The sequence below is a fragment of the Scleropages formosus genome, chromosome 7, assembly GCF_900964775.1.
Source record: "Scleropages formosus chromosome 7, fSclFor1.1, whole genome shotgun sequence".
Classification (NCBI taxonomy): Eukaryota; Metazoa; Chordata; class Actinopteri; order Osteoglossiformes; family Osteoglossidae; genus Scleropages; species Scleropages formosus.
In genome coordinates, this window is record NC_041812.1 from 6,716,387 (window position 1) to 6,734,262 (window position 17,876).

The 17,876-nt window shown below is 44.3% G+C and overlaps 1 protein-coding gene across 2 annotated transcripts; it reads right to left on the reverse strand.

Moving 5' to 3' along the window:
• Positions 1 to 1,302: 1,302 nt before the first annotated feature.
• On the reverse strand, positions 1,303 to 16,335 carry stard3nl (STARD3 N-terminal like). Of its 2 annotated transcripts, none has more exons than XM_018757748.2 (10): positions 16,273 to 16,335; positions 9,805 to 9,883; positions 8,769 to 9,059; positions 8,509 to 8,586; positions 8,211 to 8,288; positions 6,541 to 6,594; positions 5,999 to 6,116; positions 5,056 to 5,154; positions 2,968 to 3,023; positions 1,303 to 2,249 (listed from the first exon to the last, which is right to left on the reverse strand). In XM_018757748.2, the coding sequence occupies exons 3-9, from the start codon at positions 8,967 to 8,969 to the stop codon at positions 2,971 to 2,973; spliced, it is 681 nt and encodes a 226-aa protein (XP_018613264.1). In that variant the 5' UTR covers positions 8,970 to 9,059; positions 9,805 to 9,883; positions 16,273 to 16,335; the 3' UTR covers positions 1,303 to 2,249; positions 2,968 to 2,970. The 2 variants fall into 2 exon arrangements, with proteins under 2 accessions (XP_018613264.1, XP_018613265.1); XM_018757749.2 differs by lacking the exon at positions 16,273 to 16,335 and adding an exon at positions 15,579 to 16,262.
• Positions 16,336 to 17,876: the final 1,541 nt, after the last annotated feature.

The window sequence follows — 17,876 nt, forward strand, 5'->3', positions numbered from 1 at the left end:
TGTTCATTTATTTCAGCTTTTAAAAAGCTCTAGTTTGCATTGGAAAACATCACGTCTGTTAAATTATTTAAGTGATAATTATGTTTCATTCGAAACATTACATTTGAAAAGCGGGAAATATTTTTAAAGCTGTGATTTTTTTTTCCCCCGTAATTTGCGTAAATTACATTTTTGCAGCTTTGACGCGTTATTCGCTGTGCCGAAAAGCAGCCTGTGAGAAAACGAAGTAAATTAAGGTAAAGCGCAAGTTGGCAGCTGAGCCCTGCGGGTGGGTGGGGGAGGGTCGGGGAGGGTGTGCACGCTCCGGTTCCGCGAGCTGTTGGACCGCAAGCTTTGATGTGTGTGTGATGTGTGTGTGTGTGTGGGTTGTGTTAGCTGTTTATTAACCGTTACCATGTTTTTCTCTGTGGCTGAGGCGACCACTGATACACATGCGAGAAGTTTCCAGAAAGTTCTTTCATTTCCTCTGCAGCCTTATCTGTCAAACAACATTTTCTTTTTCCACTTTCATCATTTGTTCCAGTAGATAAACTGCATTAAAAAAAAAAAAAAAAACTGCAGAAGTGCAGCTCTGCAATCTATTAGGCAGATGTTTTTTTTTTTTTTCTTTCCAAAATAACATGATTAAAAAGAAGAAATAAAAGCAACTGTGTGCAATCATGTTCACATTTATTCATTTAGCTGACACTTTTCTCCAAAGCAGCTCACAATGTTAAGGTTACAATTATTGCAGTTACAAGCTTATAATTACTTACTCATTTATACAGCTGGGTAGTTTTTACTGGAGCAATTTACTGTAATTTTACCTTGTTCAAGGGTGCTATAGCTGGAGGTGGGAATAGAACCTGCAACCTTTGGGTCTTAAGGCAGTAGCTCTAAACACTACGTTACCCAGATACCCCCCCCCCCACCCTAGTATTAATTTAATGTACTAGTTTTAATTTAGCTAAACCAGAGTGACTAAATTAGTACAATAGCAATTATGAGATTTTCTGACATTTTGTCAGTGCTGCCAGATATATATTTATGTATTTAATTATATGGTCCTGGTTAGCAAAGTCTGATTTTCTTCTGAGCAGAAAAGGTAAAAGTTATTGGAAATGCTTACAGCTTATGGCTTACGGCTATAAACACAAAGCAAGATGTAGAACCGTAAGGTCTGCAACTTCCAAATTTCACCGCTTCCTTGTTTTCAAAATTATACCTTACGTTTACGACAACGTATCCAAGCTAAAATGATGTATGCAGTACAACAAAATATGTCAAAGTTAATAAAAACCCATAAAAGATGGTAGAACATTAGATGGGGAACAGACCAGTTTATTGGCTTTACATGAGCTGAGTACCAACATTCCACCTTCTCTGATGTGACGCTTAAAATTCCGCTTTCTTGATTTCTTTATTGTGCAACTTCACAATTCGACAAGATTTTCATTTCTGTTGTGGAAAATTAAAAAGTCAAAAGATCACATTTTCTATTCCTGTTCGATTCACAAACGTTTTCCTCCTAAAAGAAGTGCGAAGATCTGGAGTTGATGCTAAATAGTTATTCACACTTATTTAGTGCCTTAGAAATTTAACGTCGATGCAAAAATCACACGCGGGTCATTTCCCCAGAACACAAAAAAGTCAAAAATCAGAAATATAAAAACGACAGGAAGCAAAACGCAAGCATTAGTGCAGAATTACAGGTTTTACAGCTGCCGTCTTATAAAGGCAACACAGTTACATGCATTGCTTAAACCAGCGTCGTCTTGTCTTGTTCCTCTGATTGTTTGCCGCAGTTAGAACCCCTTCCAGAAAGATCCGCCTTACGACAGCGATGAAGGCAGAATTCCAGGAAGAGCCAAAACGTTGGATAATTCGGGATTCCTCTCCCGCATCGACTGCGCCTTCGGCTACCGCAGGGACCCCGTTGCCAAACGGAGCAATAAATTACAGGGATTACGACACAGTCACAGGAGACATCTATGCATGTATTTTACATGTTTCTGCATTAATTATTTCACAGAAATAAAAAAAAAAAAAAAAAGGTATTTAGCAGACGGGTCACAGACAAAATGGCATTAAGTCCACAGCAATTGTAAGGCAGAGTGAGGAAGTGTCCTTTGGTAGCAGAACTGCAGCGCCACTGTCAGGGCAGCCAGGATCAATGGAACCCAGGGCCACGGACCCCCCGCGGAGCCCAGACGACCACTCAGAGTTCAACCTGTCGCCTTTCGGGCCTTGTCAGTTTCGAAGCTTCATGCCTACAAAAAATAGATACAAATACTCGGAGTCATAAATTACTCGTTCGTTTATAGAGATTCCACCGTCGCTAAGTTTCGGGGCAGAACAAGTGAATATTTTCCTTTTTATTTTCATACGTGTATTTACTCCGTTTAGCCACCAGCTTTGTCCATCGCACCAAGTTAGATTTTTCCTGTGTATCAGTTCGGTATAGTCGAACCCTGGACCTTTATATTGTTACTCTAAGCGGGACATTATCTATTGCCCCCGTAAAATGTTTCGTCCCAGTTTTCTTACGAAGAAAGGAGTTCAAAACCTTTTATTGTCTTTTTGAAAACAAACTGTTCCTTTGGGCACAGAATTACAGAAAGAATTCAGTTCGCATTCATTTAGCGGATGCTTTTTTCAAATCGAGTTGTCCCTTTTAATTATTTATCCATTTATAGAGCTGGGTAATTTCACTGGAGTAATTTAGGGTAAGTACCTTGCTTAAGGGTACTACAGCAGGAGGTAGGATTTGAACCTGTGAGCAGTGGAGGGAGTCTAGAGACAGCAGCAGCAGCAGCTCTACCCACTACGCTACCAACTGCCCCGCTATATGACACTAGGTTGGAAAAAAGAGGCAGCTAAATGAAAAAACGCTGCTACAGAAAAAGAAGACGAATGAAGAGCAGTTTCCTGCATGTTGGGACTCAGGATCAGGGGCTCACAGCTGGAGCCAAGAGCACAGGAACGGACCTTTTAAACGGGCATCTTCTCCGGGTCCCGCTTCTCGTCGGCTGCCTCGTCCGAATCTGGGAAAAGGGAGGTATTTCGGGGGAATTAACAGTGGCACAAACACCAGGTACATCAGCGGGAACGACTTCTATTGGCAACATTAAGTACAACTTTATGTTCTTTTTCATATCTTATTCAAAGAGAGATGAATGTTGTCGAATTGCACCTTTTTTTGTAAGATTTTTACATGATACTTATTTCAGTTTTCTATGATTTATTCTGTTTTACTTAGTTTAAAAATCATTACTATTCTTCACCACAATTTACTTTTATTATACTGTGTTTTGTCATGTTTTACTGTTAGATTTTTTTTTCTTACACTATTTGTATTACTCACTGCTTTACTTTCATTCTATACTGTAATGACTTTGGTTTTACTGTTAGATTAACTTCCTATTCGTTACATTATTCACCATGTGGTATTCATCTCTGTATATGCTTTTTTTTTTGTGCTTATGATACTGTCTGCTGTAGAAGTTTCTGGAATTGTGAACAGAGTGTTTCTGCTACTGGTAAAATTCCGCTTTACCGGGATTTGGTGACGGAGACCTTGGAAGGTCTTACCGTCTGGTACAAGGAGATGAGACAGACCGAGCAGCGCAGAAAGAGACGGCAGAGATGTTCAGGTGTGTGTATCCAAGATAGCGGTGAGAAGTGTAATAAACCAACTTTTCAAGCGTAATTTGCCTTGTTATCGATCACTGCAAAGAACTTCGAAGTGAAGAAAGAAAAAAGCTCAATCTCAACAGTGTAAAGTGCCACCTCTGTGTCGAACCATAATTAGGTTTCGGAGTTTTATCCTCGCCGATGACACGATGGACGTACAGAGATGGAACATTTACCTTTACATGTATAGTACCAGTTAAAAGTTGGAGTCCATTTCCTGAAAACATTTATTTATTGATTTCTTTAAAATCCGGAGGCATTGGGACAACAGGTCTGAAGAGGAAGCGAGGCGCCACGTCCTCAAGGCTCTTCTGCAGCAGGTCCCACAGACGCAGGACGCTTCTGTCCAGCTGGACCCACGCAGGTGTCGCCCAGGCGGACTCGCACTTCACACCAGTACTGTACATGATGGTTGCTGATCCGTTGGCTGAACACCGCTGTCAGCGTAGGAGAGGGGAGACATCGCCCCGGTGCCGCGATCCGTTTGCAACGGCAGAGGTTGCCAGCAAACCGCAGTAACGGACCAGCGTTCAACATTCAGGGTCTCCTGCTCATATCTGCTGCTCCCCCCAGACTCTGAGGGTGGTTATGCAGTTATTTGTGGTTCTGCAGTTATCCCATACGTTACGGGGACCTGGCATTAATCCAGATCCACGGCAGGCAACCCACAAACCGACTTGGATACGATTCAAGCAACCATTTGACGAGGAGTGTGAGAAAGGACAGATTTCTGCCCGATATAAGAAAAAAAAGAAAAAAATATCACTAAATTTGGCGGGAGATCATTTCGCAGTGGCGGCACATGAGCACAGGTGGTCCCGAGATGAATGCATTTTTTTTTCCCCCACAAAAAACGAATGCAACGAATAACTCGGCAATAGTGAACATGAGGTGCAGAAAGTGTTTTTATAAATTATCAGTGCTGATTCATATTTACTCATTTAGCTGACACTTTTCTCCAAAGAAACAATGTTATTCAACTTCCAATTACTTACCTATTTACACAGCTGAGTTATGTTACTAGAGCAATTCAGGGTGACTACCTTGCGCAGGGGTACTACGGGCAACAGGGGGGATTAAACCCGCGACCTGGGGGTGTAAAGGCAGCAGCCCTAACCACTACGCTACCAGCTCACTCGCCATCTTTTAAATGTTTGCATAAAATCTTATTTTTCATTCAAATGGGTTTAAATTCCAAGAGGTTTGTAGCTGAACGGAGTCCTCCTTGTCTACGTGTAAAGGACATTAACACTACACTTTACTCCTGCTCTGCCTTCCCCATCTATATTTTGAGATCAGAGTTGGGGGGGGGGAAAGAAAAAAAAAAAAAAAAAAAAACATTTTTTGTCTCCCTTTCCCAACGTTCCGTTTTTGGGCTCTCACCTGCCACTGACTCCGGGGGGGAGTAGAACTGCCCGTCCGACAGGGGCCCAGGGTACAGGAGCGGGGCCCTCTCCGAGACATCCGGCACGAAAAGTCGCCCTGACCGAAGGAGAGGGACAGGAATGTTGAAGGTTCATGTCTGAGGAGCAGCACTGTTATAATACCCTTGGGTGTGCTGATTAATTTCCTTGCATTAAATAATATGAAAAAATAAACACAAAGGATCTATTTGAAATAAATTACCAATATGAGATATATTTACATATATATAATTTTTTTTAAATTTTACTGACACTTTTGTCCAAAAAAAATTATATTGAAGCAGTATACTGTGATTTACCCATTTATACACCAGGGTATTCTTATCGTATCAATTCAGGGATGGTACCTTCATAGAGAACACTACAGCAGGAGTTAGATTTTCACAAAAAGCAGAAACACGCTTTAGATTTTGACAGCAAACCGTAAAACAAAAGGGAAGCTAGAATATTTTATTTTTCAGGGGAAAATCAGGTCATCTCAGACCCATCGTAGTCTCCGCTAATCCTACCTTTGCAGAACTGCATTGAAGGAGCTCTATATCACTTTGTTGAGAACAATGCTTTATAAAAGTAAATTGAATGAATACATTTAAAAATAGATTTAACTGAAATTTAAATCAGTACGAAATAAAAATTTACATGTATATTATTTATTCAGATGTTGTTTTTCTCCAGACTGACTAACACTGATTTACTCTTTTATACCACCGAGTAATTTTTACTTGAAAAATAAGGATCTTGTTCAAGGGCACTACAGCTGGAGGTGGGACTCAAACCCATGTCCTCCGAGTGCAAAGTAGCAGTTCTAACCCCGACACAACCGGCTTCCCCACCCTTGATCGCGGGAGTAAAACGCAACATAAAAATATAATCTCGGTTTCCGGCCCACAACTGGAACTCACTGTGTTCGTCCTCTGCCTCCTGGGGCAGGACCTTGAAGTCCAGGAACCAGGTCTCGATCCAGGCCAGGATGAAGGAGAAGATGGGCAGCAGGTAGCCGAAGGCTCCCTGGGAGAGAAGCTGAGGCAGGGAGAGAGGATTCGCTGCTCAGCCCATCAACCGATCGCCAGTTCGGTCTTCCGAGTCGAGAAGATTCGTCTCCTAACTAAGCTGCACTCTTTGCACCTCCTAAATACACGTTCATGCAGCAGAAATGTTGCCATCGTCATACTTCAGTGCTACAAGACCAACCACATTAAACGCTGTAACCTTGAGCCCTTTAGCTGCATACATTTCTACGTGAGGGTGTTGGCGCTTCCTCGGTGCACTTATTCTCTCTCAAATCACTTCTCTTTTGCTATTAATTAAAAATAGCATTTTTAAAAAAACCGATACTGCTAAAAAAAACAAACTGCAACATTTACGATTGCGAAATATTTAACTGTGGAAAAAAGTTAAAGATCCAAACAAGTAGCTAAAACGGGTCTCTGACAAACACACCTACCGTTGATAAAATTACTTTCGCTATCAGGAAAGCGCTGGTGACGGCTGTCGTTACCTGGAAGAGGGAAACACGGAAACCGATCAATAACTGCAGCCTGCGGACAAAATTTTAAAATTCAGAGTTTGTGACGCACGCTGTGATTAAAAAGTATGTAAACTGTGACGGCATAGGTAGCTGGTAGTGTAGCGATAGAGCTGCTGCCTTTGGACCCAAAGGTTGCAGGTTTGACTCCCGCTTCCAGCTGTCGTACCTGTGAGCAAGGTACTTACCCTAAATTACTCCACTAAATTATGTAGCTGTATAAATATGTAAATAAGTATCTTAACACTAAGTCGCTTTCGAGAAAAGCATCAGCTATATAAATAAAGGGACATGCGAGAGCGCAGCAGAGCGGCTGTAACGACGTCCACATCAGGGACACTTTTGTGTTGCCGCTGTACAAGTTATGACAAAAATCAACTTCATTTCCTAATAATTTTGCTCTCGCAAACACTAACAGGACTGACACTGAGACACTATATACTGACACTTTGCCAACATGTAACATATAAAAGCCTTTAAATCTCTCGATCCTGTGATATAGAGACCATTTAATTTAAAATATAAAGGACGTCTCGGCTGCGCTTTAAATGCAAAGCCTCTCCAGGCACTTTGATGCATCTGTTCTGGGAGTGCGGTAAGGTACAGTTTACCGTACTGAGGCAGGCACATCTGTCCACGAACAGAAAGTGTCATTTCTCCCCAACGGCTCCCTCGTTAAATCACAACCCAAAGTCCATTCCCGATTACGGTACCTAGGCTATCCACTCTTACATCCTCAGCAAAGAAATGTATTTTAACGTCGCGGTTGACATTTGTAGTTCCCTCAGTAAACGTGCGGATGACGAGCGTCTAAATTCCCGCACATGTCATTTGCGTGATGATCCTAATGAATTCAGCAATACGTGGATCTCCTGGAAGTTTTTACGAAGTTCTGCATCATCGTACCTGTAATAAATTCTAACCTTTCGACCAAGTCCTCTCTCTGCGTAGGTGGACATACGTAGAACAGCTAGTAGTGTAGAGCTTAGAGTTACTGCCCTTGGACCCCAAGGTCACCGGTCTGATGCCCACCTCCAGCTGTAGTACCCGTGAGCAAAGTACTTACACTAAATTGTTCTGGTAAAAATACCCAGCTGCATAAATGGGTCAATAATTGTAGGTAGATTAACACTGAAAGTCACTTCGGATAAAAGCATCAGTTAAGTGAATAAATGTAAGTTCTTTTGACCCTGTGCTGTCTAGAAAAACAGAAAAAAAAAAAAAAAAAAAAAAAACTAAAGGATATTTAAATACCCAGGTCATACACTAAAAACACAGTATATTGTGTCAGTGTAACTGTCGCCGAAAACTGATCTGTTTTTTATAACTCAATGTGATTTTCGCAATTAATGTCAAACTATTTCTTTAAAGCAAGCAAAGTGCTGATAGTTTTTTTTCGTTTTTTTTTTTTGTGTGAGAATCCATTCACATCTCATTTTTGCACCGACATTAATATAAAGCCTCAGTTTAAAAAGTACCTTTAGAGGCTTTTACAGGAACCCTTCGCCGCTGTGCGTCACTACAAGGGCGAAAGGGTGCCGGCGCCCCCCACGGTAACACGCGTGTCACTGCACCCTGAGGTGACTCACCGCGACGGCCCACCAGTGGCGCAGCCTGCAGACGGCGTAGGCCATGATCAGGACAGCAAAGCGGAAGAGGGCCAGGAGCTGGGGGGGGGCAGGGACACAACGGTGGCCTGTTAGTTCACCCCACAGACCGACCCCGCGTGGTCCGGCGTGACGAGGAGCCATCGGACTTCGGCGACACGCGTACCACAGCTTCCAAGCGCACAGGGGCACACAGATCATTCCCGCCCATTCCCAAATTTTTCTAAATCCATCATGAAAAGCAGAGCAGAAATAAGACCGATCGGACATGTGGGCTTACGAATATATCAAAGAAGGAAGCACTGTAGTCATAATGGAGGACTTCAGTAATGAGCTCCTTCTTGATCCCTCCGTTGACCTGTAGAGAGAAAACCGACGAGGACATTCTATAAATACCTGGCGTGATTTTTTTTCTTTTTTTTAATAATTCATAAGATAATTGGCAATCAAATCTAAACCGATTCAGCGTAACGGCTGACGGGATGCCAACACAGAGCGGAACCGCGTGTTTCGGTCACATCGCCCACATCTCGGACGCACGTTGAGCTCTATGATCCACAGAAGGGTGACGAAGAGGAGGTCGAAGGTCACGAAGAGGCAGAAGGTTCTGCGGACGTCGGAGATGCACTTCTTTCCGCCGGCCTCGTAGGCGTCGGCGCGGACGGAGGGCGAGGTGGAGCAGAGGAGCGGGCCCTGGGGGGCCATCCGAGAGTCGAGGCTACCTCCGGGGGTGCTCTCCATGGCCGGGTGTCACGCCGCTCACGGCTCAAGGGTTAAAACGGCAGCGCCGCCATGGGCCGGGACAGCGAAGGGAGCCGCCACCGCTAGCGGCTGGAAGCGGAATCACATCAACACGGAGCAATAAATCAGACAATGTAGCGCAGCTTTACAAAAAAGAATTGCAAAATAAGGTCTTATTTGCCCCGATAAAATCATTCCAGACACACTGCTAAGTTCTCTCTCCTCTTACGTCACACAAGAATGAATAGTTAACCCACAGCTCTAAATTCATGCAGTTGCAGTGTGAGAGCGCCCCCTGTTGGCCACCCTGCAAATGATCATCAGTTTGGTAGATTGGGGGGGGGGGGGGGGGGGGGGGTTGTCTTTTGGCGTGACAACAACCAGTTGAAAAAACTCGAACTAAGGCAAAAAAAAAAAAAAAAAAAAAAAAAAAAAATATACTTAAAAGGTGGCACGATGGCACAGCGAGTAGCGCTACTGTCTTCACAGTGCCTGGGTGGTGCAAGAGGACGTGGGTTCGATCCCCGCTCGGTCTGTGTGGAGTTTGCACGTTCTCCCTGTGTCTGCGTGGGGTTCTTCCAGGTGCTCTGGTTTCCTCCCACAGTCCAAAGACATGCTCTTCACCCATGGTGTGTGACTGACAGAGAGAGTGTGCGTGTTCCACTGATGTATGGATGAGTGACTCTGTGTATCTAGCAGTGTAAGTCATCGTGGTGAATAAGGTGTGTGGGCTGATAACACTACAGAGAGTTCAGTGGAAGTGGCTTTGGAGAAAAGCATCTGCTAAATACATAAATGTAAAAGTAAACGAGTCGGGGCGACCCGAGTCACGCACCTGTCCGGACATTGGAGGTACGAGTCCCTCGGGAGCTGATCAGACGTTACCTTCACCATGTAGGGGTGGGGAGAGTTGTCTGAAAAAATAAAACAACCTTATCACTATCCTTCCACACTCTCCTGGTGACATTTTCTTAAGCAGTATGATCTTCACACACACACACACACACACACGTGTGAGTTCACATGTTACCATGACATTTCAGCCCCATGAAAGCGCATTTACATAAATAATTCCAGCAAATTTTACAGAAACCCGGAATATAACACTAGCCTGTTTCTCGGAATACAGTAAAACACTTTTTTCTACAATAATTTGCCTCGAAGTTAGAGCCGTGGGACGGAAGGTTCCTGGTTCAAATCCCACTTGGTCAAAACACTTACCCCGAACTAGTAAGAACACAGTGCTGTATGAAGAGTAAATAATCGTAAAGTTGATTACGTGAAGCTATGAGACACCCTAAACAAAGGGCATAGAAAGAAATAAATATGTACTATCATAAAAGTAAATGACAATTAATTTCACTGAAACATAAACAGAATTTTGTATTATTTACATTTATTCATTTAGCTCATGCTTTTCGCCAAAGCAAATGACAGTGTTAAGTTCCCTACAACTATTTATCCATTTATAATTTTTCTGGAGCAATTCAGGGTTAGAAACTTTCTCAAGAGCAGTACAGCAGGAGATGGGATTCGAACCTGCAACCTCCAAGTCCAAAGGAAGCAGATTACAAAAAAAAAAAAAAAAAACCCCACACCATTCCAATTCATTTACACAGCGGCTGCTTATATCTCATATTCATCTGCGGATATTTACTTTAGCCACATTCCAGAGCGCTCCCACCTGGGCGCGGGGCCGGATGTTTGCGAGATCCGAGATGAGCGTCGGTCCATCTCAAACGGCAGCTTCCTCTACTCCAATGAGCTCAACGCATGCACCGGTGGGGATTGAAACCCCATGCAAATTACTTCCAGAAAAGGGAACTTAATCGAGAGAAAGGAAGTTTGTATAAACGACAAACCGAATGCTATTTTTACCAGGGCGGCTTTGCGGTTCGAGCTGCGCGACCAGAACGCTGCTGGTTTTAAAGCGAACTCATTTTGCAAGAGGCTTAATCTGAACTGAAGAGCTCAACTACGTAAACAATTATATTTCACACAACAAGCTCACTTAAGTCAGCTTTAAAGAGGCAGCAGGTGGCGCAGCGGTTAGGGCTCCCGCCTTATGAAAATCCTTGGTTCGAATCCCGCTTCTTTCGCAATACCCTCCATCAAAGGACTCCCCCAGAACAGATACGATGAGAATATAATGCCACAGAAATGAGTAAATAAGAGCACTGGGTCACTGCAACATACAGCCAGAAAGAGCGCATATGTGAGCCAAGGATACCATATTTCACAGGTATGATCACGTGATCAATGACTGTAAATCTGATCAACGCTGCAAATCACCTTAAACAAAGGTGTCAGTTTAATAAAGGTTATAACAGTAATAATAACAATCATTAATGTAAAATATATTCATAATTTAATTTATTGTCTTTATTATTACACAATCTATAAACAAGTACGTAAGTAAAAAGTATGTAAATTAATGTGTAATGTACATTTGTGTGTCTTAGCACTTTTTGAGGACTATTCGTTTTTGGGTACCGATGGAATTGACTGGAAATTAAAAGAAATGATTGGACTTGAACTGATCAGAGAGACTCAGAAAGAGTTCGCAGCACATTTTTATCATCGCCGATGTGGACGGCCGGGAGGCTTTACGGCCTACATGGGGAACAAGGTTCGCCCAGGGTGCGGCTGCAGGAGGGGACACAGCAAACACTCCGGTTACGCCTTTTTTACTCTGAACTCTTTGTGCCGACTGCTGAATACGTGCGACACGTTTACACGGAGAACAAACTCTTCCGTTTCCCCTGCTTATTTCAACGGTTCCTCTTGTCCAGTGACCCTGTGAAGAAGCTGCGGAAAGAAGACGACGACTTTCACACGTCCGGTCACCGCGGTACACGGGGCGCGTTTCTGCGTCCGGCCGCGTGCCCGTGTCTCTCGGGGACCGAGTGTGCGTTTTGCGCGCGAAACCATCGTCCTCCCCTGGAAGCGGTTCCCAAGAGCACGTGGCATCCGTCCCTCACGCGAGGCCAACGGTGGTGCCGACCCCGAAGTCGGGACACCTTAAGTAAGACGAGGGAAAAAAAAAAAAAAAAAAAAAAAAACGGTCGTGAAAACGCGCAGAAGGACCAAAGATGCTGATCGAGTTGTGGAACATAAGTGACCGCCGCGCGAGGCAAAGGTTGCGACGCAGGGAGCGGGGCGCTTTGGTCAGGTGACACGATGGTTGATGTCACAAGGCAGCCACACGGAGCACCGATCGCTGACTGCAGAGTAAAGCGGCGCAAACGCAGTAAGCAGACGGGAGCAGGGAGTGCCGATGGACAGTTGCCACAGGCCATATCTCTGGAACCCAGGGCCGGGCCATTACGCGCGTGTCTCTGTCCGTGTCATTACGGAGGACGTTTGCATTCGGCAGAAATCTGTCCATAAAGTGAATTCTGCTAAAACAAACTCACTCACAACATTCATTTCAATGACACAATATTATATACATAAATATATTAATATAATATTAATAATACACACTGGCTGAAACCGCGACGAACCGGAGCCTCACCCAGCAACGCGGGGCGCAAGGCTGGAGGGGGAGGGGGACACACCCGGGGGGGGACGCCAGTCCATCACAAGGCACTGCCAAGCGGGACTCGAACCCCAGACCCGCCAGAAAGCAGGACCAGGAAAAACCAGCTGCGCCACGGCGCTCCCTGTCATATTTATAATATATAATAATAATATAACAACATTATTAATATATTACAATATACTATATTATTTATAGTAACTCCGGAGCCACAAAACAGTCACACATTTTTTCTACTAATTTCTTCCTTGTTTAAAGAAAGAAAAATTAATACAAAGCAAAACCCAGAAATATCAGAACAAGCAATAAAGTTACTGAAATAATTTGCAACATTTCTAACTTCCCAAGCGTCACAAAGTATCGTTTGCAACTAAACGACAATAAAGAAAAACGTGCAGATACGGTCACTTGAAATGGCACTGCCTGTGAAGAGAATTCAATGCATTCTAACTGTTCCAGTTTTAAGCTGATAGGTATGACTTTACTTTGCCTTTTGAATTTCCTTAAGCAATTCCTTTACAACCCTTTTTTTTTTTTTTTTTTTTAAATTTAGGAGTCATCAGAATGAAATGTGGTGAATTTATTCTGCCATAAAGAGTCACAGGATTTCCGAGCAACGTTCGGGGGTCGGAATGCAGCTACGGGACAACCGAGATACCCAGGAGAAGCCGCATCCCGTGTGGGTGGAGAAGGAATCTTGCCTTGTGTGGTGCTCGAGGTCACCAAGCCTTGAATTTTGAACTAATATTTCTGCTTGACCAAGTGTGTGATGGGCGCTTGCTATGCAAAGCTTCGACTACAAATTACTCATAGGGGCAAATTCTCGTAATATGAGCACTTGTCATGTGTGGGAATACGATGTTTTCATAAAGTAGAAAAAAATTAAGGTACAACACACACATTTTCAGAACCGCTTGTCTCATACGGGGTCGCGGGGAACCGGAGCCCAACCCGGCAACACAGGGCATAAGGCCGGAGGGGGAGGGGACACACCCAGGACGGGACGCCAGTCCGTCTCAAGACACCCCAAGCGGGACTCGAACCCCAGACCCACCGGAGAGCAGGACCCTGGTCCAACCCACTGCGCCACCGCACCCCTTCAAAATAAAATCAGAATTTAATTTTAAAAAAAAAAAAATTGTTTACTTTTTAACGACAACACATTGAGATCTATCTTGTAAACCCTAGTGACAATGGAGCACCAATAACTGATTGTCCAATGCAGGGTTGTTAATAATAATATTAATAATAATAATAATATTAGCAATTCCTTCAGCTGACAATTTTAAAACCGTTTAACATTTTTAGTAAACTATACAAAACAAGGGGGGCACAGTGGTGCAGCAGACTTGGCCAGGGCCCATTGTGCGGCAGGTCTGGGGTTCGAGTCCTGCTTGGTGTGCCTTGCAGCGGACTGGCGTCCCGTCCAGGGTGTGTCCCCTGCAGCCTTCCGCCCTCTGTTGCCGGGTTAGGCTCTTATTTGCCGTGGCGCCACTTGGGACAAGCAGTTGTAGACTGTGTGTGTGAGAGAGAGAGAGAGAGAGACAAAACTACACTACAATTTTTTTGCCCATTTATACTGAATTTCTGGGTAAAGTACCTTGATCAAGGTTACTGAAGCAGGGATTAGAACCCAGCGTAAAGCAACAGCCCTGACCATTGTGCCACCTGCTGGTAGAATAACTGTAGCCACCCGAGTCAACACAGAGTGCGTGCCAGCAGCGAACAAGCACCCGCTGCTGTGGGACAGGACAAACACACACACACACACACACACACACACACACACCCACCCGGAGGAGGACATTAGTGTTTCCGCACAGTTCTTCTCGCATGAGTTACCAGCAGAGGAGTGTGTCGCTGCTCCCCTTCAGCGAGGGCCCACAGTGTGAAACCCACTGGACCATGTGACTTCCTCTCCACTGCATTTGCAGAGCAACAACAGTCTACAGCAGAGCAAAATGCAACCATTTCCAGGACCGTGACTGAACCAGCACTTGGGGACCACAGCCTCCCAGTGGGAACACTGGGAATACTGGGATGGCCATTTGAAGTCATCAAATACATGGTTAAATGCAGCACATGCCCAGTTGGGCTGCTCCACAGCCATTCTACAGTAAGCAATACATACGGTAAAAGTACCAAACAGTAATCCAAGGAAACGATCTCACCTTCCTCAACGCTCAGAGAAAAGCAGTTCTGGAGAAATAAGAAGGGCAGTTGGTAGGGCAGTGGGTTCAACAGCTGCCATTAGACCCAAAGGTCACAGGTTCGAATCCCACCCCCAGCTGTAGTACCCTTGAGCTAGGTACTTACCCTAAATTGCTCCAGTAAAGTTACCCAGCTGTATAAAAGGATAAATAACTGTAGGTAGCTTAACACTAAGTCGCTTTGGAGAAGTAAAATTTACTAGGTCATGCTTGGTGTCCGGTGTGACTCGGTTCATAACCACGTACAGTGAGCTCAGCTGCAATCTTTATCTACACAGCACCGTGCATATTTACTGTGCATATTCACAAGCATGCGAGCTCCGCAGAAGGAAGCCAATCCCTACATTATAAGTCCGGTCCAGGGTCACGGTGGTCCGGAGCCTATCCTGCAAGCTCAGCGCCTCGGATGGGGCACTTTTCCATCACACAGTCATTCAATCACCCACTGATGGCAATTTAGAGTCGCCGGTCCATCTCAAACACGAATTTGAACTGTGGGAGGAAACCAGAGCGCCCCGAGAAAACCCACCCCAAATGGGGGGCGAACATGCAAACTCCACACACTCGAGATTTGAACCGACATCCAAATCACCAGCTTAGGAGCCTTGAGGCACCAGTACAACCTGCTCCACAAAGCAAGGAGGTTTCACCCTGTTCCAATCACACACTCCTGAAGGTGAAGGTTCGATGTTGCAGGAGGAGGACAGTTGGCCTTATAGCACGTTCCACCTTACAGCTGTGTGGAAGTGAAAGTGAAAATATTTGATCGCATGTATCACTGTAATCTGCCTTTGGACCCAATGGTCATAGGTTCGAATCCCACCTCCGAGTTGAGGCACCCTTGAGCAAGGTACTTACCTTAATTGCTACAGTAAAATCACCCCGCTGTATGGGTAAATGACTAGGTGGATGAAGTGGCACTGGCGGAAAAAAGGTGAATGAATGAATCTTGTAAATTAAGCCGAGAGATGGTGTGAAATAAGGTCCGTCTCTTCATGCTGGAAAGTCCGATCTCCCGTCTTCCTTGCAGTCAGAACTTCACCGAAGAGCCGTTCAGAGCGCTAGTGGGTATTTACGACGGGTTCAAAGACACCGACGCTTATGCTAATCATGAGCACGTGAGCGAGGCACGGCGGCTGCTCTTCTTAAGACTTAATATCATGACTACGTGAGACGCACACTGCTGCAGATACATATGCATATAATATTATATATATACACACACATACACATATATGTATGCAGTGTGCGTATATTTCTTTTTTTTTTGAGGATCACGAGAAGTGCAGAGTGTGTTTTCGCGGGTAACCGCCCCCCCACCCGCAGCCCACACACGTCGTCTCGCCTAGCGCAACCGGAGCGTAATGATTATCCAGCGAGCAGAGATTAAATAATTGTAATTGTATACGTATCCCGTCCGAGGAAGTGAAATCAATGATAAAAGAACAGCGCAAAAAACATCGACGTCACTGCGAGGCGCAGCGGATTCCAAATGTCATGAGTTCCAAAGCCTGTCGCTTCAGGACTGTCTCGATAAGACATCTTTCCTTACCTCAACCGGGACGGCAATCCGCGCTCAGCCCGAACATGACAGGACGTGCAGCGGGAAGAGCACAAGCATGACATCTGACCGGAAGTGATGGTCCGCCATTTGCGTCATGGGAAATGTAGTTCAACATGTAGAAATGGCTGGTTTCCCGTCCAGCCGTACTTAAAATGTTATATCGGATTGTTCTGCACCAAAATGTGTTACTTTATTAGTTCATATTACTTTTACTGCAGAGAACAGTAAAAAAAATTGTGAAGTGAAGGTGCTCATAATCATGTAATTCTCGCGATGACTAACATTGCAACGGATGGGAAAACGGTATTATATAATTTTAAGACTCGATCTTGTCTGCGAAGATAATGAAGATAATATGTTTACTCTAATTTTGCGGTGCTTTGGGTTTTCAAACTTAATTTGTGCTAAATGATACATTTGCTATCATCATTTACGGTCACCGAGATGACTGGATAAAGTGTATGAGCTAGAAGGGAAGCCACTAGATGTCAACATTGATCTTTAGATAACTCATTGCTAACTTTCAACTCCGGTTTTGTGTTATTTGTTTGTGAATGAGAACAGTGCTGGAATAGACATGAACTGCATTGTGAAATACACTGTAGCGATGATGAAGGACTCATCTGTGAGCTCGCTATTATTAGCGAAGCCGCAGCATTTTGGTCGGCCATATTAAACAGACAATCTAAAAACAGGATATGTTCAAAAAAGGGTATTTAAATAAATAAAAAAATGGAAAAAATAAATGGAAAAAAAAAACAGGAAGGCAGCTAGTCTTAAGTTCCATGTAAAGTAGAGGTCATAGGGCTGCAAACAAAATTCCTGGCCTGCCCATCAGTGTTAAAAATGGATATCCCAACTGATGGCACCAGGCCTTTGTCCTCAGTTTCCCTCCTTTGCCTTCACATCAGCGTCCACACATGGGTCACCGATGGGGTCAAGATGGGGTACCGGTAGGGTCCTTATAGCAGGGTATCACAATCTTGTGTTTGCAAGGAAACATTCACTGAGATTAGTGCATATAAATAGCAGAAAGACATGAAAACTAATACCACCCTAACAGCCCTTGAGGGATAGCAGTTTGTGACCAACAAAGGTTGAGACACCGCAACGGTCAGTCAGCTTCTTTGTTGACCCTTAATGTGCCGAAATGTTCAAGGCAGTGATGGGCGGGGAAATGTCTGTTGCTCCAGGTGGAAATGACGGAAAGACCTGGGTATCATGGGCATAGCAGAGGTAGTTGAATCCATGGGAGCCGATGACAGGGCCGAGGGAAGAGGTGTAGATTGAGAAGAGCAGGGGCCCCAGTACCGACATCCTTCTTATTGCCGATACACGATGCTCTCGGTTAAGATCCCGCTTCCTTGAAAATGTGATCAGTACACGAATTATTTGTGAGTCCGAAGACACGTGTTTTTGAAAAACTGGAGAGTCTAAATTGCCCTCTGTGTGTTACATTGCTCTGATGTACATGGTGAATGATTGTAGGGAGTTTGCAATATAGTGTATCAAGCATTGTTATTCCACCTTGAATAAAGGTGTCAGCTAAATACGACACAGTAATTCTTGCACGCTGTTTAATAGGAAAGCAT

Bases quoted from the DNA above. Each gene is read 5' to 3' on its own strand.
- stard3nl (XM_018757748.2), bottom strand. From the start codon at position 8,969: ATGGAGAGCACCCCCGGAGGTAGCCTCGACTCTCGGATGGCCCCCCAG. The intron at 6,595-8,210 runs GTGAGTCACCTC...TCCCTCTTCCAG, and splicing joins GCCACTGGTGGGCCGTCGCG to GTAACGACAGCCGTCACCAG. The intron at 3,024-5,055 runs GTGAGAGCCCAA...CCCTTTTCCCAG, and splicing joins CCCCCCGGAGTCAGTGGCAG to ATTCGGACGAGGCAGCCGAC.